The sequence below is a fragment of the Chelon labrosus genome (assembly GCF_963514085.1).
Source record: "Chelon labrosus genome assembly, chromosome: 2".
In the NCBI taxonomy this organism is placed as follows: domain Eukaryota; kingdom Metazoa; phylum Chordata; class Actinopteri; order Mugiliformes; family Mugilidae; genus Chelon; species Chelon labrosus.
In genome coordinates, this window is record NC_140338.1 from 34,374,492 (window position 1) to 34,397,452 (window position 22,961).

The window sequence follows — 22,961 nt, forward strand, 5'->3', positions numbered from 1 at the left end:
AATCATAATGTGAATAATGGAATAAATACAAAATCACCTTTTCACTTTCTTGCTGAAAGTTGTATGAGCATTGATAAACTAGTTAGCAGATTAGTGTGGCATTAGGAGTAGGAAAAACAGATAGCCTAGCTTTGTTTAAATGTATTATGTGTATTATGTATGTGAATCTACCAGCACCTCTAAAGTACAATAATTAACTGCAATTTATCTTTCCTTACACTCCTGAATGTAATTCTGAAAATATCTGGTTTTAAAAGTAGAAAAATATAAATATGTGTATCCAGTCAGTGACATTGGGGGAGCCATATAAATGTGAAGAGCGTAAAGGATTGCCCAGGGGATTAGCCAGTTTCGCAAAGCAGAATTAGGTTTTTAAAATCAGCCCTTGCTTGTTCCGCAAATTGCCTTGTAAGTATTTTGCTTCTCATGGTACCCTTTGACCACTGGGTGTCATCCAAGCAGTAAAAATGTAAGAGGAATGTAAGACTCTCTATGATGTATGACTCAGAGCTGGGCTTGTGTGGAGACCTTGGTGTGTGTATTGCTTGTATAAAGAGTTTGACGTGAAAATCTTCTAGAGCAGGCCACCCCTTTCCAGCCATGTAATGCTACCACCATTATTTATATATATATAATCGAGAATTTCAAGCAGAGAATGTCGGCTTTATTTTAGAGATTATAAATTTAAATAAAAAAGCAAAAAGAAGATATAACCCAAAGGTTTGTGGACTGCAAAAGCGTGGCTGTCTCTCAGGGCCGTAAGACCCCCCTCCGCCCCCCTGCATTCACACACCTCCCCTCTGTAAAATATATGGAAGCACTGCGGCACACTGCGTGTATTTGCAGGCTGCATGGCTGCGTTCAAAGGGAGAGCGGAAGATAGGAGGAGGGGAATGACTATACCAAGAGTAGGAGGAGGGAGGGAGGACAATTTCCTTTCAGTAACACACGCTACATGAACACACCGGCAAAACGGAGAGAAGGAAAGAAAATAGAGAAACAAAGAGAGAGGGAAACACCACAGCCTCATCGGCGGTCATCTGTATTTAGGGAGAAGAAACGTCTTTTCCTTAAACGCAGACCAACGGACTAATATGGGAAGAGCTGAGGATTGACTTTCAGTGAACCTCTGCTCTGTGGTACAAGTCGGTGGTTCCTTGGGAGGAGAAAGGCGACAGGGAAGACATGTTGAGGGGGTTTTCGTCTTGAGGTTGCGGTTGGCTGTTGATGTGCTTTTAAAACGCACGGCTCTCGCAGAGAAATAAAACAAAAACGAGGGAAATGGAAACTGGGCGGTAAGCAAAGCTCGGGACCCATTGTTTTGATCTTTGTTTGTTAAATTGGTTTATTATGATCTGAAATAACAGGCCTCTAAGGCTGCCCCGCAGTATATAGATACATGGTCAGCACAGAGCTGGAAGTTAACCTCACACAACCTGCTTGTATTTTCGGGGTTATTTTTATTGAGCTGCTGTGTTGTTTGTTTTATTTTTTTATCTTTTGGAAAACGAGTAAACAGTATTTGTTTTTAGATGAGTTTTGTTAAACAGGGAGCCAAAACATTTCCAGATACAACTCTTAAGGGGGACCGTACAAAGGCCCAGCAAGGTACAGCGACGGCACCTTTACGTTTTTAAAAGAAACATTGTAATCCCTGCGCACGGAGGAGCATACGGTTTTAGTCCCAGTCCCTGTTTAGCTGAAGAAAGGGAACAAAAGAAGATTTTTAAATGTTAATGTCGACGGACGTTGCATCCATCATGCTGCCTGTGTCCCGGGGTCTCCTCGACCGGGATAGAGAGCTGGACACCATGGCCGGGGTGCATCCCAACCCGGGTGGCGCTCCCGCTGCGGTTCGGGGCATGAAGCGCGGAGACCCAGAGCCCGACGCACAGACAACGGCGGCTCTGGTGGACTCAGTCGGCGCGGAGTGCAAGCGTCCCCGTATCGACGGCTCGGGAGGCATCGGCGAGGTTGGTCAGGTGAGGAAGGGGACTCCTTATGCCAAAGACAACAACGCAGAAACGACTTAACGCACGCCTGGTGCACTATTCTAACCATGCATGGTGTTATTAAATGCATCTTGTGAACCCTTGTTTTGGTTGTGGTTACAGATACCGTAGGTGCAGTAATGGCTGCAGCAGAGGGCCCACCATAGTTCATTACCAGCTGTGTGGAAAATACTAGCACGTTTCACAGCTGCAAATGACTGTACATGCTAACTGACTCAATTTCAAGAGGGAGATGTAACAACGGTGTCAACTGGTGCTACATTACAGCCCAGTCAGACAGTTAGATAGCCTTTATTGTCCCATAAGGAAATTTGTTTCCACAGTCTGTCACAGAAAAACACAAAACAGTGCATATAATGCAGACATGAGCAACATATACATACAAACAAAAAGACCATAACAAACGGTTGCTTTAAAGAGATATGGCAGTAATCCAATTTTTATTAACTTGATTCACTGGGTTGTTACATTAAAGCTCAGACACCATATTGCTTTCAAAATTATCCAAAGGGCAAAATCTGGTTTCTGAATATCCTTAAAGCCTAGACCATATCCCAGCAGAGGGGGGAGGGTGTAAACAAACCTGACCTTTCGCTGTGCCAAAAAGAAAAACAAAACGGTGTCATGTGGTGTACTGGTGTGGACCACATTTGGTTTAAACTGATGTCGGTGTTTGTTTGCGTTTTATGGTGGCAGGACAGAGATTGGAGGGGGTATATGGAGTAAACAAAGGGCTTGTTAATATGAGTACACGAGTGTGATTCTGTTAATTACAGATGTGGTCATGTTGATGTATGAGGAGCTGTGTGTGGTTAAGTTACATATTTCCTCAATCACCAATGTTTTTATTTACCTTTGTTACTGGAGATTATGGTGCATATGGAAACTTTCAGGGTTGCAGTTATAGTCTGAGTTTTGTGCAGGTCTGATGTCAGTATGGAGAGCAATAAATAATTACTTATGTGACCAAGTCATGACGCACATACATAAAACAGCACTATTCTCAGTTCTGGAGCAGTGGTAGAGAGCCATTAGACAGCAGCTGTTACAATATTCTACAGGGCCCCTGATGATGTTGGGGGTTATTTACATATAGGGCTCCAGACGCGTTTTGTAGACTTATGTTAGTGCCATGTCCGAACACACGTACCTAAAAGTGGTCGAGTGCATAGCTACGGCTTAGGGGCTTACATCGTCAAAAACATTTAATTATTATTACATAACAATATGTGTCCATATTGTTATGTAATTATGCCACTGAAACTGTGTCCATTTCACACAATGGCGAGCGAAACTGAACAGCTCGTGTTGGAGTTGAAGTTAATGTGGATCAACAGTTCACTGCAGTTCACTTCACTGCAGAACATAATATAGAAAAGACATCTGAGTAGATGTCGTGTAAGAGCCTGAACAAAGGCGAACTTTCTGTGCTTGTCTGGCTGCTGAGTCACGTGAACAGTGAAATGCATTTCGCACCAATAACAGAACTTACTGGCGTCTTAAGGCGTTTTTATGGTACTGCGGGACCTAAACGCAAGGACCTACACACATAGCCAATGCTGGTGCGAGTCATTTGTACTTGTGTGCTTGTCCTGACTTTTTTTGCCAGTCGGGTTAATTTTTGTTTCAGTTTTTTGCTTCACTTTCCACTTCCTGCATCACTTTCGACAATGGCTACTGAAACTTTTGTCAAAATTTCGCCAAAGACAAGTCATACAAATGTTTGTATCCAAACCTTCCTCAATGTGTTCCAACTTTATTGATCCAAAAAAATCAATTTGAAAATTGCAGAGACGGAGGAGCAGCCAGAAATAATTAAGTGGAAACATGCTACTACCAAGCAGACCAATTACGAGCGCAGGCTGCGTGTGTAAGTTATAGCGTCTATGTCCCGCAGTACTAAAGAGCCTTTAGGGCCTGCGTATGGTCTATGCTGTCGACATAGCTACGGCGACAATTTGACATACAGCATCAGTTTGATGTGGCAGAAGAGTAATCCTCCTATTACATTTCTGGGGAGGTGCACATCAGGTTACAGTGTAGGGTCCAGCATAGGGCTGCAGTACTATAACTTGCGCATCATTAGGGACAAAGAGTCTAATGACTTTGGGCCTCTGCTTTTATCAGCATGACAACCACAGCATTTGGAGTGACCTTCTTTCGATGTCAGCAAAATCAATTTGTTGTCCTTTATCCCTCCGGTGGTTCTAAAATGGTCAAATATTGTCGTTAATAGGACATCACAGGAGGGCAGGATGATGCACAGGATATCATTAGAGTGGATTATGTAGGGTGAAGTACTCAAATGGAAGACAGAGAGCTATTTCTCCATCAGTTAAAGCACCAGTAATGGAGGTGAAGCTGCTTGTTTGCTCCTGTTTGGAAAACTAAATAGCTGGCTTTACATCGTTGCTCTGTCAGCAAGTGCTGATAGACAGGCTTAGAAATGTAATGCACTTAAAAAGAAATGGGAATGGAAGAGTGCGTGCATGTGTATGGTAGAGAGAAGCACAGTTCAATAGCTTCAGCCCCTAAAACGTATTGAACCGACTGCACAGTCCGGAAATGAGAGTGGGAGAGATGCCCCCATCCCTCCCTCTGTCTCAGTTTGTGCAGGAACAGATTTGCCCTATCACTTGCAGTAAAGAGGCTTTGTTTCCACTAATAGGATCACATGTCATACTGGAGGGGCTGTGTTAACTACGCTGATCTCTGAGATCCTTATTTAAGGCAAAGGATTTATATATGTCCATACACGCATATTTTGCTTCAAAGACTAGTCAATTAATCAACTGATTAAAATACGTAATCACCGCTATGTTGATAATTATTTTCTACTTTTCTGTTTTTCATGGGACGTTGATTATCTTTGGATTCAGAATTTTTGTTTTGACAATTAGGACATATAAAGGCATCAATTTTGACTTTAAACCTTTTCTTGTTGTCTGATTATATATTTAAAAAAAATAATAAGCTAATAATCTATAATGGCTATGTGTAGCTGTTGTAGCCGTATATTTGTGTTTTATGCATCAAAAATAAGTTCAGGGTTGCCATTTTAGAAATGTGTGGAGTATTTTTTTTCTCCACTGTGATCTGAGCCTCACACACAACAATATGTTTCCATTCCGTGTATATAAAACAGTGACACATTTCTAATCCTTTAACTTGGTGACACTGTTAATACTCTAGAAGCAAACTGGGTTGACTGGCATTTAGTTTTCCTACTTGACAAATCCAAGAAACAGCCTTTATTGCTGACGTCACAGTAATAGTTGAACTCTGACCCGAATGTGAGGCCACCACATTGAGGTGTGGTTTTTGGTAGAGAGCAATCTATTTCACACTGCTGGAAACAAATGATGGGATCTTTCCCATTTGATTATTGTACTTATTGACACTGCTGTTTTTTATCAGAGCAACAATGCATTAATCAGTGCAGCATGTAGGAGATGACTGAGTGCTCTGAAAACACAGGCAAATAAAGCAAGAAAAAAGCACTTTCAGCAGTGCAAATGTTCACTGCTGCTTGTGCCGCTGGTATTGTGCTAATGTACTAATCTAATAGTGTGGATTTTAAATGGATATTGAATATCCTGTTCAGCAACACATGATCTATATTGCATTCCAGCGCTGCGCCAGGGAAGTCCTGCATTTTTCAGGATGACAAGGCATTCATAACAACACCCTACATCTGTAGCGTCAGAGTTTGTGAAATGTTAAAAGGAGGTTGTCGGCTTTTATATCAATCTGGCCTGCTGCTGAGCGGCCCGCGTTTTGTTGTCACTCTGTATAGGGATCGGGGCTCTCTCTAACCTAATAAGATCCTGCCTTGGATGACAGCGCTGAGGACAAAGACATTAATGTAGGTGGATCACCCCTGTGTACATTCATCTCAGCCCCCACGCTGAAATAGTGCGTTGGCAAGAAAAATGTACTCCTGCAGCCTGTTGAGAATATTTGTTTAGTTTCGGGGCCCCTGGTTTTCTGTGATACATTGTCATTAGAAATGCATTGACTGATTTGTGTTTGAGAGAGACCAGGGCTGTTTTGGGACTCTGCTCAGGGGATGATTTGATGTGTTAAAAGTGTTATCTTCACATATCGGCTCCAGTTAAGTGGTTTGTTGCTCTAAGAGTAATTGTGGTGTTTCTAGTATGTATTAATTAATTCAAAGTATGTATGAAGGAGAGGATGTTATCTAATTTAATTTGGAGACTAAATATATCAATAACCTTTAAATGTTTGTCAATATGTTGAAGCTAAAAATAAAAAGTAAAGTAAGTAATAGCTGTGAGGTGAGGAAATTAATTAGCATTTTTAGGCAAAAATGGTCAAAAGTTGCTGTTAAACTATATACTCAATATACTTAATGGAAAAGCTGGAAAAAGTGTCTATTTTTTGTCTCACATGGTTATATAATGCACTGACTGACTAGATATTGTAGTGGACATTTTTGACTGTTGTTTTTTGTTGACATTTAAATCAAGAAAGTAATGTGCAGATTAATCCATAATGTACATAGCTGCTTGTATAGACAGGCTTGTGAGGTTCTGTACTTTTTCCATCAGACTTTTTTCAGTGCCCTTTAGTCTATGATTTAAATGCCTTTTCTAATCAAATTCAATGAATTCTTTATAAAATATCAAACAATAAATAGTGACCACAATCTTCCCACAGGCTTTTACACCAGTCCCAGACGTTCAGTATCAGCCACTTGTTTTACTAGAATTGTGTTAAAATGAAGAAGTAATGTAACATGAGTCTTATGGGCAGTTATGTTAAGCAGTAAATACTTACAAATTCTCTCTTATCGGATCTTATCAAAGATAAATCAGTCTTTATTTTGAGATGCAAATCAGTTCAGTGGACATATTATCTTTATGCCAGAAACCCCAAACCAGCTTCCAAAATCCACTGATTCTAGCCAACATCCACTTGAAAAAGCACGTGTCGGTTTACTGTGGAAAGTCAGAGGGATGTGAGGTATACTGAGGGAAAATAAACCTCAGATTGCCTGGCCGACTGTCCTGAGGCTTAGCACATAAGTGCTCTTGGGAAGAAAAGCATTCACATCCTTCTGAGTTTATGGAGTGCCCTGCTTTGCAGTTAAGTTAGATGACTGTCAGAGCAGTGAAATGTAGTTCCACCTCTCCTCCTAGGAATAGATAGGAATAGACACGACTCTTGTGACCAAATTAGACATCATACCTACTGTCTCCTGTAGTTTTTGGAGAAGAGTGGCAGGGTTAATTTCTGCAACGATTTACTGTTGCTATGTAAAAAGATGATGTGAAGGAGAAAACTGTAGGTAACAGAGCTTCTTGTCCTTTACTTCGAGCTTGTCTCACCTTCCTCACTTCTCTCTTTGCCATCTGTTGACTTCAGGTCATTTTGGGCCTGTTCAGACTTGACCTGATCTGGGATATCCGATTGCAAGTAGCCATGGGTGCTCATCTGTAAGCGGAGTTTGATCTCATTCATTCAGAAAAAAAACACATGACAAGGAAGTGATTGTTTGTTAGTAATGAAAGCATTTTAAAATATTCTGTAGCTGTTAACTAAGAATTTACAAATAAAAATATTTAATGTGAGTACATTCTGTGTTAATTATTTGATGCGGCCATGTTGATGTGTAAGCAGTCGTGTGTGGTTCAGTGAAGTATTTCCTTAATCACCGCTGTGTCTTTAATTACCTCTATTACGAGAGATTACGGTGCATATGGAAACTTCCAGGGTTGGAAATCAGCTGTGCTTTATTTGTCACCAAGAACAATAAAAGCCAAATAAGGTTGGTCTGTGATTAACTGCGACTACTTTAAGGACAGGATCTTTTTGTTTCTCATGTACCATGTAAGGGGCCATTGTGTTGAGAGTGAGACTGAGACACGCATCTTGAACAGCCTTCACGATCCTCCATCCTCTCCACTCTCTCCCTCTCAGTTCCTTAAGGAAATTTAGCACACGACTCTGCTCATGTATGAGTCATTGTCTTTCCTCCCTCCGTCTCTTTTTAATTTTTTTATGCTGTCCATGTCCTGTTGTATTTCCAGCTCGAGTTTCATATGGTCTCTTGCTTATATAAAACCCAGATGTTTCCAGATATGTGCCTTTTAATACCCCCTTCTCTTTGAAGTAGTAGTATACTCAATGAATCTCTATATTTGTCTCCTCTTTTTTTGCTTTGCTTCTCCATACCTTTAGTGTCTTACATTTAGAGTTTGGCCCTGCTGTCAAATAAGGTTTAATGTTGTTCAAGCCTCTTAAGAGGTGATTCATTATTTAGAGCTTCTACTTCCCAAAGCCAGTTCACTAAATATGTTTTTGGCTCTAAAATGGACTCGCACACAAACTGCATTTTTCAACCACAAAAAAAACACACTCCCTCCTCTGCCTCTTAAATTTGAAAATGCTGTGCTTAGTTTTAGCGAAAGGGCCCCATGGGTTCGAGGGTTAGATGGCTACAGTATTAATCAGGCGATTCCAAGCTGTGAAGCGCACAGAGAAAAGTGTTTCCCCTGGGGAAAGAGCAGACGATTGACATTGCTTCCAGATGAAAGGAAGATCAGAGGGGAAGGACAGAGAGAGGAGGGAGGAGCTGAGTTGTTTTTTAATCTGGTGATATGAAGTCAGACAGGCATATCTTTCCCCCCTTTAAAGTGTGTTGTAATTGCTGTGAAAAGTGACTTTTTAATGGAATACATTAGCAGTTAAGTCAGAACACCGTGTTACCACTATGGATATAGTGAGCTACTATAGTGAACTATTTTAGCGAGCAGAGACATAATTTCTGTTTACTATTTGGCTCCAAACAAATTGGATTTTTTTCTCTCTCTGCATCTTGCTTTATTGTATTTACTCACCAGATGTTTGATGTATTGGTCTCTGTTTTGCACAGCCAGAATATTGAGAGGAATGTGTTGGAGATTGCATCACAGCTCACAGTCGCATTTCACACCAATGGGCTTTGTGCTTCGCTGACACTCCTGACCTATTTATGATTTAAGAGCCGTGATGACACTCTCTTTCTTTCCTGTCTTTCATCTCTTGCTCACATGATCTCACTCGCCCCTGTTATCACGTCTTTACAAGCAAACAAAAGATCCGCTGGGTGGAAGACTCCGGAGGAGACTGACACTGGAGAAAGCGGAAGTTAATTTGATAAGAAGTCAGAAACACAACCGTATAGTCAAATGCTGGGACTCGACCCAAGGGGAATAAAGGCTAAAATCTGAATTGAAAATTGAAAAATGTGTTATTTTTGCTTCACAAATTACTGACCATGTTTCCAAAAACTCCTCTTTTCTTTCAGAACAACGATCCCTTGACCCTCGGTTACCATGGATACCCATCTCATAGTCAGGTAAGGGCAATCGCAAACACATGCAAAAATCCATCTTGTTTAAGATTCCTCCAGCAAGTATTTCTTTTTTTGTTTTGTTTTTATCTGAATCTAGTGTTCATATCGCATTAATATCCCTCAGTGCTCTCTAAAACACTGAATACCACTCTAAAACCACTCTAAACAAGACATGCCTCCACATCTTTCTCTTGTTCAGTCTTACCCTCCACCTACTCTCCTTTCTATTCTCAATAATTAACAATATTACTAATAATCTTTCTGCTCATAAAACCATACTTTTTCTTTTAGCTCAGTTGAACTTGCACACAAATAAACACAAATACCAGCAATAGTAAAGCTGCAGTCTGTTGGCACATCTTTGTATTAACCAGCTCATTGTATTATTAGACGATTCTGTTTGTGTGGTTAATCCTTGGATCATCCTCTGTTCATCCACTTATCCTCTCATGCTCTGCCCATAATCTCCTCATCCCTTGCTCTCCGTGATTCCCAACAACCTTTGGCTGCCTATCTGCACTTTATCTATCTTGGGTCTTTGCTAGTGCACTATTATTTACTATTTACTATTTATTATTTATTTACTATACTATTTGCTATGTGTTGTTCTAGTATTTTTAGGTGGATTTAACAGAAGCTAAAAGACCATTCTGAATTTAATGTGAAATTAACTTTAAGCTGTTAAGCCGCATAAAATTTAGCTTGTGCGAACAGTCTCTTGTGGTTGTGGAAATCTGTCAAGGACTACTTGAGGTGAGGGGCTTGGAAGTTCCAAAATAAAATCATTTTTGCGCAATGTTTTTTTTATTTTTTATTTTTTGTTCTTTCCCGTGCTGCAATGGTGACAGATGTAAAATTAAAGCCCAGTTAAAGAATGTACCTTGTGTTGTGTTGGAGACAAGTGTCTGAAATGACAACATTGTTGGTGAATTTTAGTCTTCTTTATTAATTTAATGGGAAATAATTTAAATAATTTATGATATGGTAGAGTTCTTCCTGAAGGGATGTTTGGTTTCGCAAGTGGTGTCATTTCATTCTGAGAGAGATATTTGCTAAAAGCACCTGTCACCAACTAGTCTTGTCTTTATGCTGTTTGGGACTGGATACAGTTTAAAGTTTTTGTTTTGGCTGGAGCACCCTGCCAGTGTTTGAAACAAATGATAGAAGTTTTTAGAGTGAACACTGAAATGAGAAACAAAAACAATCAGCTTTGCAGAGTTGACTATCTTTGATGAAACCTCTTGCACGTTACATGCAGTCATTTCACCCTTTGAGATTATTGAAATATTGATGAGCGTATCTTTAAAATGGAAGTGTTAGGAAAGTGTTACTTAGTTTGATCTAGTATGAGTTCAATTGTGACTTGCAGAAAAATTACTTCAAACATTAAACCGACATTAAATTTCAAGCACATTCGCATGACAAGGTGCACAATTGAATAGGGCTAGAAAGAGAAAGAAAGTGTTCACTTCCTTTCCCAGTGGTGCCAGCAGTCCCAGTTAACTCACCTACATTGGGGGGGGGGGGGGGGGGGGGCAGAGAAGTTTGCAGGTGTGACAGAGGCAGAGAAGTAGGAGGGGTGAGGCGTCAGGCTTTATGGGTGAGAGAGGAGGAGAGGAGGAGAGGAGGGGGACTGAACAAGAAACAGAAGAGATGAGCAAGCAAGGCCACAGCAGCAAAATAGAAGGCTGAGGCTGGAACGAAAGCAAAGGAGCAATTGGGAGGGTCAAAGAAAGAAGTGAGTGGGAGACGCAGAGAGAGATATAGAGGGGGAAAGAAAAGAAAACAAGCAAGTAAGCAAGGGTGGGAGAGGGAGAGTGACAGGAACAGAGGCCAGCAAAGAAGGAGGAGGATGAGGAGGGGGAGGAGGTGGGAAGGACTGGCAGGGCAGACTGAGTGAGCGGGGGCAGAAAGAGGGAGATTTTGAATCTGTGAGACAGACAAGAGAGAGTGAGCTGGTGAGGTGACACAGGCTCAGAGACGGAGAAAAAGCAAGGCAGCGTGAGAAGAGGAAAGGAGAGAGGAGCAACGACAGTTTGAGTTGTTGCACTGAATACGATGATGGGACTGTACTATCCTAATGTGTTGTCGGTGAGTATTTATCTCAAAATCTTTTCATCAGAGCAGGTGGCACCATCACTGAACATTAAATGTTCGTTAACCACTAACAGATGAGGACTTTACTTGACCCGTTTTCTAGCATGTTCCAGTCAGGACATTTTTTTTCTCTATTAAGGCCGGGTTGCTGTGAAGGGATATGAACAGTGACACAAGTGTAGTAGGCGTAGATGACAGCCAGATACAGGCTGGAGATCCTATCGCTACAACAGTGATTTGCTATGGTGAAATGTAGGAGCGGCGGTGTATTATTGTACACTGTTGTTGTGGCATCTGTTCTCCTGCCCAGAGCTACAAGTGCATGCAATATGAACATCAAGAGCTGCCGCAGCCAGAAACCCGTGCTCTGCCATGTATTATGTATGCTCAGATGAGTCTATGCGAACACACAGTGCAGCATGTTGGTGTGTAGAGCTGGATGTTGCAGCTTAGTACAGTGCTTCTGCCGTCAACTCTTTCATTAACATTTTTGAAGCAAAAGAGTGGAAACAGAAAAAGAGAGGGGGTTAAGTGAAAAACTCTTTCTTCTTTATTGCCTCTGCAGCTGTCTTTCGTACATCACTCAAGCCTGTGAGCGAAAGGGACAGGTGTTCACAGAACAGTTGTCTCTGTCTTTTTCATTTTTATTACTTGCTCGTTCTTTCTCTTCTGCATCTCTTCTATTCAGCTAACAACACCTCCTCACTGTAATTTCTGTGTCACACATTTTACAAACACACAGAAGTTGAGGCACACAGTGGGCTGCAAAGTTGGTGCATGAAGTGTCATGTTCATATCATTACATTTCAATTGGTGTGAGTCAGGATGAGTGCGTGTGTGTGTGTGTGTCTGTGCGTGTGTGCATTTCTTCTTGTTTTTGCTTGCATGTGAGTGCGTGCTTCTCTTTCAGCTGTACCTTGGATTCCTGGTCTCTTTGCTATTTGACCTCTTTTCTCCCTCCTCTTGCCTCTCCCTGGGGCCCTGGCAGCTGTTATCTTAATGTTTTCCTTTAAGAGCCCCTGGAAGAGAGGGGGATGGGTTGGAAAAGAGAGAGAATGGGAGCAAGAGAATAGGATATAGATTTTTAAGGTGATGGAACACACACGGTCAGTTACCAAGTGAGCCTGTGGGTCAGGAAGCTCAGATTGTGCAGAGCGGGACAGATGAATTGAAAGAAATGGAGAACAACAGGGAAATGACAATATTATAGGTCAACTGGAGAGAGCTACTTTGCTCAGTGACGCAACATCAGGCTGTATAGCTGACTTTGCAGTTATGTGTAAGTATTCAGAGTTGCCTTGTGACGGGGTAATTTATTAGCTGTTCAATGTTAGGCATGGTAATAATTTTGGCATGTGTTGCAAGAGAGTTAGAACCGAAGATCAGGTGCAAAAGACCAAAATATTTTCTCAAGCCTTACCTAAGTTTGTGCCCTAAGGCAAGGGAGATACGCCTACCTGCTGGAAAAGCTATGCACACACTGCCACGCTTGCGTAAACTGTAAAAGGATGGTGAGGATTCAACCGACCCCTCCTTCCAGCTGCCTCCATCTTCCAAAACTTGTTATTGATTCTTTGCAGGGTTGACAATGATGGTAGTTAAATGATTCCAATGAGCCACATTGCCTTGGCAATTTGTATGGGTAAGTCATTTTAGGTTGATTGTTGGATGATTCGAGGTATACAAATGTTGATGGGAGAACTATGTCAGGTAAACACCATTTGGACTGTGCACCTAAAGAAAAAAGAATTGCTGTTCTAGAATTGCTCAAAATCCTAAGCTGCTGTAACGGGTAAGTCTCTGTAGTTGCTATTTGCATCGGTAATTGCTCCTAAACACTCGCTTTGAGACATCTGCTTTAGAAAAGCAGCCCATGAAATGGATAGGGATTGCCCTTACTGACTTTTTAGATGGCACAGTTGACAGTGACAACACTGTCCTACATCTGGCTGGTGTACATTTTTAGACCTCTCTGGACAATCAGACAAGTGTTGTATTATTACAGAGCCCTTCCTAAACACTAAACAAGACAAACTTGTTTCATGGTCACAGTTAACGTATTGGAAGAGGCGTGCCTGAGTTGGGTAAATACATACCTGTTTGCGATCTTGTGTGTTCACCTGCACATATGTTTGTCTGGGGTTGCTTGTGGCATCCAATGAGGAATTAATGTGGACAAATAATGTCATGACCTTTTTGTTGTGGAGTGTTTATCTTTCATAAAACGCTGCAGCGCTGCTGCACGTGAGGCAGCTAGCAAAGAGCTGACAGGGAAAGTTGGAGATTGTGTGCGTGCATGTGTGTTCCTGTGTACATGTATGAGGAAGAGCAGTCTACCAGAAATGGCATGCGAGGAAGGGGAGACCCTACAAGGAGAAGGATGGGGGTGGATTGGGAGGGGTTGCTTGACAAATGTACATGTTACCCTATAAGGAGATGGAGATGAGTATGGAAGGAGGGGCCTAAATACCACTGATTCCCTGTTGCTATGAGGCAAACAGGCCTGATTGACATGTGTGGAGGCGAGATGTATGCGTATCCCGTCTGGATTTTATGAAGCGTAAAGAAGTGAAGCACACAGCAAAAAGAGTGGGAGTAAAGGGAGAACAGCTGCAAGGAGCAGAGAGGAAGAGCAAGAGGGGGAGGAGGATGAGGAAGAGGAGGAGCAGTTGACATGGGATGGAATAATATAATGGCTCATCGGTATGCCACAGATACGTTGTAAACGTTTCTCCAGCTGTTTGCAGCTCGTTTTACAACAACACAGGCTCAAAATCTAAGATCTGAGTCAAAGTTCCCCACTTAATACAGTAAAAAGAGCCAAACTTTTAGCTGCTGTTGACAATATGAATCACATTTTCCATAATCAAGTTTGTTGAATTAGGCTATAGACTAATGGCTGGAGGCCAGAGAAAGTAAAATCCTGAAATGTTATTATTCATGAGAAATGACCCAGTGATGCCCTAGTTAGCTCTTAACCATGTTCCCTCTCCTCTCCTCTCCTCTCCTCTCCTCTCCATATCATTGTCTCCTCCCGTAGCGTAGTAAGACTGCTGCAGGTGAACACATTTAATAATGTGCCTCCTCAGACTTTCTGCTACTAACTTGACCCAAAAGTAAGCTAGCTATAGCTACCGCTCTGAGCCACTGGCTTTGCCTGCCCAACACATATACTACACAACCGTTAACATCCTAACACCAGCAAAATGTACGCAGCAAGATGCACATACACATGCATAAGACATTTACACAGACAAAACATACAGTCAGGTCCATACATATTGGGACATTGACACAATTCAAATTTTTTTGGCTTCAAACACCGCCACAGTGGATTTGAAATGAAACGAACAAGATGTGCTTTAACTGCAGACTTTCAGCTTTAATTTGAGGGTATTTACATCCAAATCAGGTGAACGGTGTAGGAATTACAACAGTTTGTATGTGTGCCTCCCACTTTTTAAGGGACCAAAAGTAATGGGACAAATTAACAATCATAAATCAAACTTTCACTTTTTAATACTTGGTTGCAAATCCTTTGCAGTCAATTACAGCCTGAAGTCTGGAACGCATAGACATCACCAGACACTGGGTTTCATCCCTGGTGATGCTCTGCCAGGCCTCTACTGCAACTGTCTTCAGTTCCTGCTTGTTCTTGGGGCATTTTCCCTTCAGTTTTGTCTTCAGCAAGTGAAATGCATGCTCAATTGGATTCAGGTCAGGTGATTGACTTGGCCATTGCATAACATTCCACTTCTTTGCCATAAAAATCTCTTTGGTTGCTTTCGCAGTATGCTTCGGGTCATTGTCCATCTGCACTGTGAAGTGCTGTCCAATGAGTTCTGAAGTGTTTGGCTGAATATGAGCAGATAATATTGCCCGAAACACTTCAGAATTCATCCTGCTGCTTGTCAGCAGTCACATCATCAATAAATACAAGGGAACCAGTTCCATTGGCAGCCATACATGCCCACGCCATGACACTATCACCACTATGCTTCACTGATGAGGTGGTATGCTTTGGATCATGAGCAGTTCCTTTCCTTCTCCATACTCTTCTTCCCATCACTCTGGTACAAGTTGATCTTTGTCTCATCTGTCCATAGGATGTTGTTCCAGAGCTGTGAAGGCTTTTTTAGATGTTGTTTGGCAAACTCTAATCTGGCCTTCCTGTTTTTGAGGCTCACCAATGGTTTACATCTTGTGGTGAACCCTCTGTATTCACTCTGGTGAATTCTTCTCTTGATTGTTGACTTTGACGCACATACACCTGCCTCCTGGAGAGTGTTCTTGATCTGGCCAACTGTTGTGAAGGGTGTTTTCTTCACCAGGGAAAGAATTCTTCGGTCATCCACCACAGTTGATTTCCGTGGTCTTCCGGGTCTTTTTGTGTTGCTGAGCTCACCGGTGCGTTCTTTCTTTTTAAGAATGTTCCATGGCTTGCTTCACTGATAGTGACAGCTCTTTGGATCTCATATTGAGAGTTGACAGAAACGGATTCCAAATGCAAATTTGAAATGAACTCTAGACCTTTTATCTGCTCCTAAATGGGATAATGAGGGAATAACACACACCTGGCCATGGAACAGCTGAGCAGCCAATTGTCCCATTACTTTTGGTCCCTTAAAAAGTGGGAGGCACATATACACACTGTTGTAATTCCTACACCGTTCACCTGATTTGGATTTAAATACCCTCAAATTAAAGCTGAAAGTCTGCAGTTAAAGCACATCTTGTTCGTTTCATTTCAAATCCATTGTGGTGGTGTATAGAGCCAAAAAGATTAGAATTGTGTCGATGTCCCAATATTTATGGCCCTGACTGTATGTAAACCTGAATGCTAACACAAATGCATGGCATACAGTTTGTCTAACTACAGGGCAACACTTCTCTGCAAACTGATCAAGAATGCCCTTTGTTTCCTGTCTTTGTGTTCCATCTCTTATCCTGCTATCTGTACGCATTTATTCACTAGATGCTTTTATCCTGATGCGAATCATGAAGGCCTCTCACGGTCAGCAAAAGCCCTATACCTTGACGGGTTGAGAGAGCCACTGTTTCTGTAGATACCAGGCTACTGACATCAGGTAAAGGGAGGACTGCTCAGTTGCTGCTCAAACGAATCTCTGAAAAGGCCAATCGTCAAACACAAATACAATGTTGTTTCTGGCTTGCATGCCCGCTTCTGTTTTACCCTGGCACAAGGAGCAGTAACAGCTGGGGTTGTCTGTTTTGTTGTTAGGCTGTCTGTTTCTGTGCATGAGTAACAACAGTTAGAACTGACAGAGTTACGATCTGCTCTGGAGGCTATACATTTATTGTTGCAGCCAAGATATCAAAGCCTCAAGTTTAAGATCAATGCTTAAGTGGTGGGACTATTAAAGGTTTTCTTATTCTTATTTCTTATTCTTGTCATTCTGTCTGAGTCGCATATCAACTGGTTAAGTCCAAGACTGATTCATCTGTAGTCAAGCAAGGTGTGTCATGAGTCATCAATGTTGAGACTCCAGTATAACAACATTGGAGCCTTGAAGAACTTTTCACTGCACAGTAGAAGGGTAGTTTTCCCAAGTGGGCAAAAGGTGGAATTTCACTGCATTTGGTCTTGTAGTCAGAAATATTCTCTATTCAATCAACTACGCCAAGGTGAACATTTGTCTTCCAAAGGTATTGTTGCATGCAAGGAATATCAATTTGCAGTAAGTAGTGTACATAGTACAAATAGTCTGACTAGATTCTGATTCATATGGTCCTGATATGTCTTGCCAGATGACAGCTGGGATAGCACTGATGCCTCACAGCAAGAAGGTGGAGTTTGCATGTTCTCCCTGTGTCTGCGTGGGTTCTCTCCGGGTACTCCGGCTTCCTCTCACTGTCCAAAGACATGCTCGTTAGTAGCGGTGGAAAAAAGATTCGGGATCCGGCTCATTGAACCGGCCACCAAAGAAGACTCAAGAATCATGAATCTAGACGTCTATTGAACCGGCTCAGTTGAGTCCTACCACATTTGATTGACATATAATCAATAAACGGCACCATTCAAACATCTGTACATACATTTTGCTTCTCTGCCGAGTGAGATCAAGAAAAATGTACTACCTGACCTGACCACTAGCAAGCAGCGCCACCTGCACTCAGCCAGCAGGGATTCATGACTAGCAAATCCGCTACAGATTTCTCTACTCATGAGTCCGATCCGGCACTCATGAGTCTGCTGCGGATCCGCTACTCAGGAGTCCGATCCGCCACTCATGAGTCCGCTGCTGATTCACCACTCATGAGTCCGCTGCTGATTCACCACTCATGAGTCCGCTGCGGATTCGCCACTCATGAGTCCCTGCTTAACCGAGAGCAGGGAGTCAACAGTCATTCACTCGGTTGGCAGAGAAACGAAACTTAACGTTGTGAGCGAATTAATAGCCTCTGCATCCACTCCACATACATTTTAGAGAATAAGCAAATAAAATATTCTGTCGTAGTAGTGACCCTGTCCTCATTCATTTTTTTTTATTTTTTTTTTTGCACAGCTTAATTTTGAACTTAAGGTTTAGGCTTATGTAACATACTTGATATGATTTTCAGTGGCTATGAATCACAACAGATAAATGGCAATAACAGGTAACTAATAATCCTTTATTAGGTGTTTACTATGCTTTATTATGTCTGGAGTGATTGTACTGGAAACACTTTCTTTCGCAGTCGGGCCATTTTGGGTCAAGTGATTCAAGTGACTCACAAAACCTGGCTCATACAAGTGAGTAACTCAGACTGATCCGAATCCCTCAAAAGATCCGGGTTTTACACTACTACTCGTTAGGTTAATTGGTGGTTGTTGTTTTTTTTTGGTTGGTTAATTTCAAAATTGATCGTAGGTGTACATGTGAGTGTGAATGGTTGTCTGTCTCTTTGTGTTAGCCCTGCAATAGACTGGTGACCTGTCCAGGGTGTACCCGGCCTCTAGCCCAATGACAACTGGGATAGACTCCAGCCCCCCCACGACCCTTCACAGGACAAGCAGTTACATAAGATGAATGAAGATTGGCTAGATTCTGATTCATATGGTCCTGAATGAATGGTCCTGATTTGATTCACCTCAACATTGCCTCATTTAGAGACAGTTCAGTTATTTAAAAAGAACGTTCACAAAACTAATAATGTTGCTGGTTTTAGAGATTTTTGGTATTTCTACAGTATTTTACCTTTAGTGAGCACATTTTGCATATGTGTTTGCTTTTGTCCAGCTCTTCTCTAACCCCATACTTATAAAATCCAATATGCAACCACACATCAGCTTACAGGCCTGCTGGCGCTCTTCAGTTGTAGCTTCTGTCATGTTTTGGATTCTTACACGTGTTGTTGTGCGGTCTTTTGTGAATAGGCGTGTGAAATGAGTCCTACAAGACTCTGACAAGATCTCGAATAAGAGGATGTAGGAAATGACGTGAATTTGTGGTTGCAGTAGATTTAACATTTTATGAATCGATAATAATTCATTCATCATCATTCAAGTCAGATTCAGTCAAATCTTATTTTAGATTTATTTTATTAAATTTTAACACAGCCCTACTGTGCTTTTGATTTATTTATTTTTTTATTTTTTTAAAGTAAAACTGCCAGTATTATTATTAAGACCTGTACAAAACTCAGATTACAACCCCAACCCTGTAAATTCCATATGCACCATAATCTCCAATAATAAAGGTAAATAAAGACATTGGAGATTAAGGACATCTTATCTTAACCACAAACAGCTCCTTATACATCAACATGACCACATCAATAAGTAACACACAATCACACCCATTTAAATACTTTTATTTGTAAATTCTTTCTTAGATTTAGTTTAATTAACAGCTACAAGGACAAGAATATTTGAAAATACTCATTACAAATGAACAGACATCACAGTGTTTTTTCCTTTACATGGTAAATGGTCTTGTTTGATGATTGATTTTATTTGTAGCATATCACTATGACTCCTGGTTAACATACTGCATTTTAAAACTGAAAAAATGCAAACAAGTACACTAGTCATTTGCCTGAACAATGTCACCTGCCATTTGTTCATCCCTCCATCTGTCCCGCTGTTTCTCATTACAAACAAAAAACAGTAGTTTGCTGTACCGGTATAAAGGCATGTACACAACAGTTAACTTCAGATGCAAGCCAGTCTAGAAAATATATAACTAGAAATTAAAGCAAAGAAAAAGAGCCCGGCATGGGACACACTGACAGACACAGACTGTCTCTGGCAATTGCAATGGAGCTGTAAAAAGATGCAGATGCCCGAAACTGAACACTATGAAAACTAAATGGGCAGCAACATGTTCTGACCTGATAGGAGAATCTCTTGTGATGGTGCCATAGTTGAGGCTGAGAGTCTGAACCTTGTTGATGACTTCCACCATGTAGACTACTGTTTTCCCCACCATCTGTCAAGACAGAATTGGTAATGGTAAATGGCCTTGCTTTTATATAGCGCTTTTCTACCTATTGGTACTCAAAGTGCTTTACAGTCACAGACACATCTACCCATTCGCTCACACAAAAACACACACACCAGTGCCATGCACTGGGAGCAACTGGGGGTTCAGTGTCTTGCTCAAAGACACTTCGGCACGTGGCACATTCCGGGGATTGAACCGCTCGTGGACAACCCGCTCTACCTACTCAGCCACAGCCGCCCCGCGATCATTTATGACAGTGGTCTTGTGTGTTTTGTTCCTGAATGAATGAGGCAAAGCTCTAATGACGCAGGAGCACCTCTGTTTAGTAGGTTTAGTGTGGCCTTTAATGCGACTCACACTACCAAAGGAATGCAGACTCATGTGGACACATGTGGACACATGCGACCCAGACAACATCTAATTGTGGTCAGAGATCATTTCTATCCAATGTGACCAAACTGAAGCCTCCCATGTTCCCTCATTGCCGCAAAATGTAGGCCATGTATCATCCCCTTTCTAATTTTCCCGTTTCACCACTTGACCCAAGTTGGGGTATCAGCTTTCCCTTTTTTATCTAGACACAGGAGCAAGTCTAGTTTCTCTGTTTCTGTTTTTTATCCAGGTTAGCTCCTACCTGGTGACCCAGAATGACTTGCTCTACCCACTATTATTTTCACCTCCACAAATGCATTTAATCTAGGATGGGCTGATGCAAACAAAGGCCATCCAGTGCATAATACATCACATATATTGTATATTGTATTTTTGTTTTGCGCAGTAAAAAGCCTGATCAGAACTGGCTAATTTCCATGTTTCTCTACTCTTAGAGAAACATAGAAAAGTAATAAATTCAGGATAACTCTTCACTTTATTACCACCAGCGATGTAACTGAGTGAACTTTTTACAAGGTTCAGTTTTATTTTTAGTCTTGCATCTATTAATTAGAAAATATAATTATAATAGAAAACAGAATGAGGTTAGAGTAAGGCACTGAAATAAATACAGCTGAGAATAACCTTGAAAATCTGTAATTCATTATTGCGGAAACTTAGGAATGAATAAGATTTGGCTAACTTTTATGTTTTACATGAAATAACTCTTACCCTAAATAAGTCATAATAATCATTACAGGAGTGTGCAAATAATGAGCATCTATTGCAAAGGTATGAGGTGCTTTTGCTGCTTCATGAATCTGAGACAGAACAGGAAGGCAAGGATGTGAGAAATGTTACCACTTAGCGAAATATTAATTTGAAAAGCTTGTGAACTATATTGAAAGGGTTTCATACAGCTGCATAATTTAGATGAAAAGGCACAGCTGCTATCTGAAAATGTGAATGAATTTAAACTTGGACACTCTGATCAGTGATCTGGCAGCTCCATTGCTCTAGTGCCGGGCTCTGAAGATGGAGAGGACGGGTGTCTGTTCTGGCCGAGGTGAGCACTCCTAACCTGGCAAAGAGGATGTGTGCAGTGAATAGCATGGCAGCAGTGTTTTGGTGCCAGGCAGTTCTGACAGGGAATCCTCTTTTAACTGGAATAAATACTGATGACACCAAGCTCTTCTTATAAAAATAATAGACTATACAGTCCTTATTATATTAAATTTCTCCCAGAAAAGGTTTAAGTGTGTTATGAACTCCATTATGCCTCTACATGGCCGTAACATAATAACCTTAATATATACAAATTGAAATGGAATTGGTGCTAATGTTTTTATAAAGGCGTGTGTAAGGTAGGATTGGTGGATTTAGGTTTTTAAGTTATTTTGTAAGTTAGGTTAAGGTTTTAATAACATTCTAATAATGTTATTAAAATCCTGTCATCATTTAATGGCACAGTTCTGGCAAACATGGGCATCATATTTTTCATGTTACATATAATAGCTAAGTACTTTTGCAGCTTTGGCATAAATTGACTCCTCAACCATTGTAATGGTTGTTTTATTGGTAAACTATTCCACCATACAAAGTTTAAAGAAGGAAGAATAGACTCTTGATAAACTTTAAAAGGAAAGAGATTCTAGTACACGCGCCCCCTTAAAAATCCAGAAGTCAGGAAACTTACAATATGTCTGACCTTTTTGTTAAATGCTTTGTGCACTTACAATATACATTATTTTTAATCTTGTAAATATTTAGTGTTATATAGATACTACTGTTGTATTTAGTTTGGGTAATCACTGTTAATGACTAGACAATGTTAACTTTGCGTGGCTCTGCCTGTCTAATGTTACCATGTCGATACAATCCTCATCGTTCATGTGTATCCCCGGTTTTGTAAGTGAGTCGAGGGGCCGAACTGCAGTGACACGTGTGATGCTGAGAAAGGTCAAAACCTTGGAGACAGATGACATGCACACGCACACATAAACAAGCACCCTCCCACACACTTTTAACACTCCCAAAGGAACAGTGATCTATTGTGCAATTCAGATGGGCATCACTGCATGCAAGGACCCTATTGTTTTTGGACTGTATATTATTATTATTATTATTATTAGTAGTAGTATTACATATATATATATATATATATATATATGTATATGTATATATGTATATAAAATTATATAATGAAGTTGCAAGGAGCATATTGTTTTTATATTGTTTATTATTATTATTATTATTATTATTATTATCAATCTATTTTTTTTCTTCTTCTCTTTCTGCCTCTTTACCCTCTTTTTGAGGGCCTAAACATGCACGAAAACTGAAAATTTCCAGACGCCTCTGGCGGTCCGAAAAATTACATAAGTAAGGGTCTTGAGCATGGGCGTGGCAAAATGGCTCAGTAGTCATTTCAACTGCACATACTATTGTCTAACTATGGTATTTCGGGGTGTTGTGGGCTGTTGTCCTATTATGTTACAAAGATAGTAAATGTTTATGGTCAGCATAGAGTGAATTTTTTCGAGTTGATCAGCCTTAAAACTGTTGGTTATCCTGTAGCACTCCCTTGTGGTCGATGGGTGCACTTTCTCTGACTGGTTTCCAAAATACCCGTGAATATATGTCGAGCTCTCATACTCATTATTTACATACTTA

At 40.9% G+C, this 22,961-nt stretch overlaps 1 protein-coding gene across 4 annotated transcripts in view; it reads left to right on the forward strand.

Moving 5' to 3' along the window:
• The first annotated feature begins 907 nt into the window (after positions 1-907).
• LOC311504367 (RNA binding protein fox-1 homolog 2-like) overlaps positions 908-22,961 on the forward strand; it is a 44,396-nt gene continuing 22,342 nt past the window's right edge. For 3 of the 4 annotated variants that reach the window (XR_014699623.1, XR_014699624.1, XM_084567399.1), the window contains exons 1-2: positions 908-1,982; positions 9,325-9,375. Coding sequence is in view for 2 of the 4 variants with exons in the window: in XM_084567399.1 (XP_084423525.1) it covers positions 1,731-1,982; positions 9,325-9,375 (303 nt within the window). In the remaining 2 variants the exon portion in view is untranslated. The remainder of the gene's footprint in view (positions 1,983-9,324; positions 9,376-22,961) is intronic. The other variant, XM_084567400.1, reaches the window with a different exon arrangement.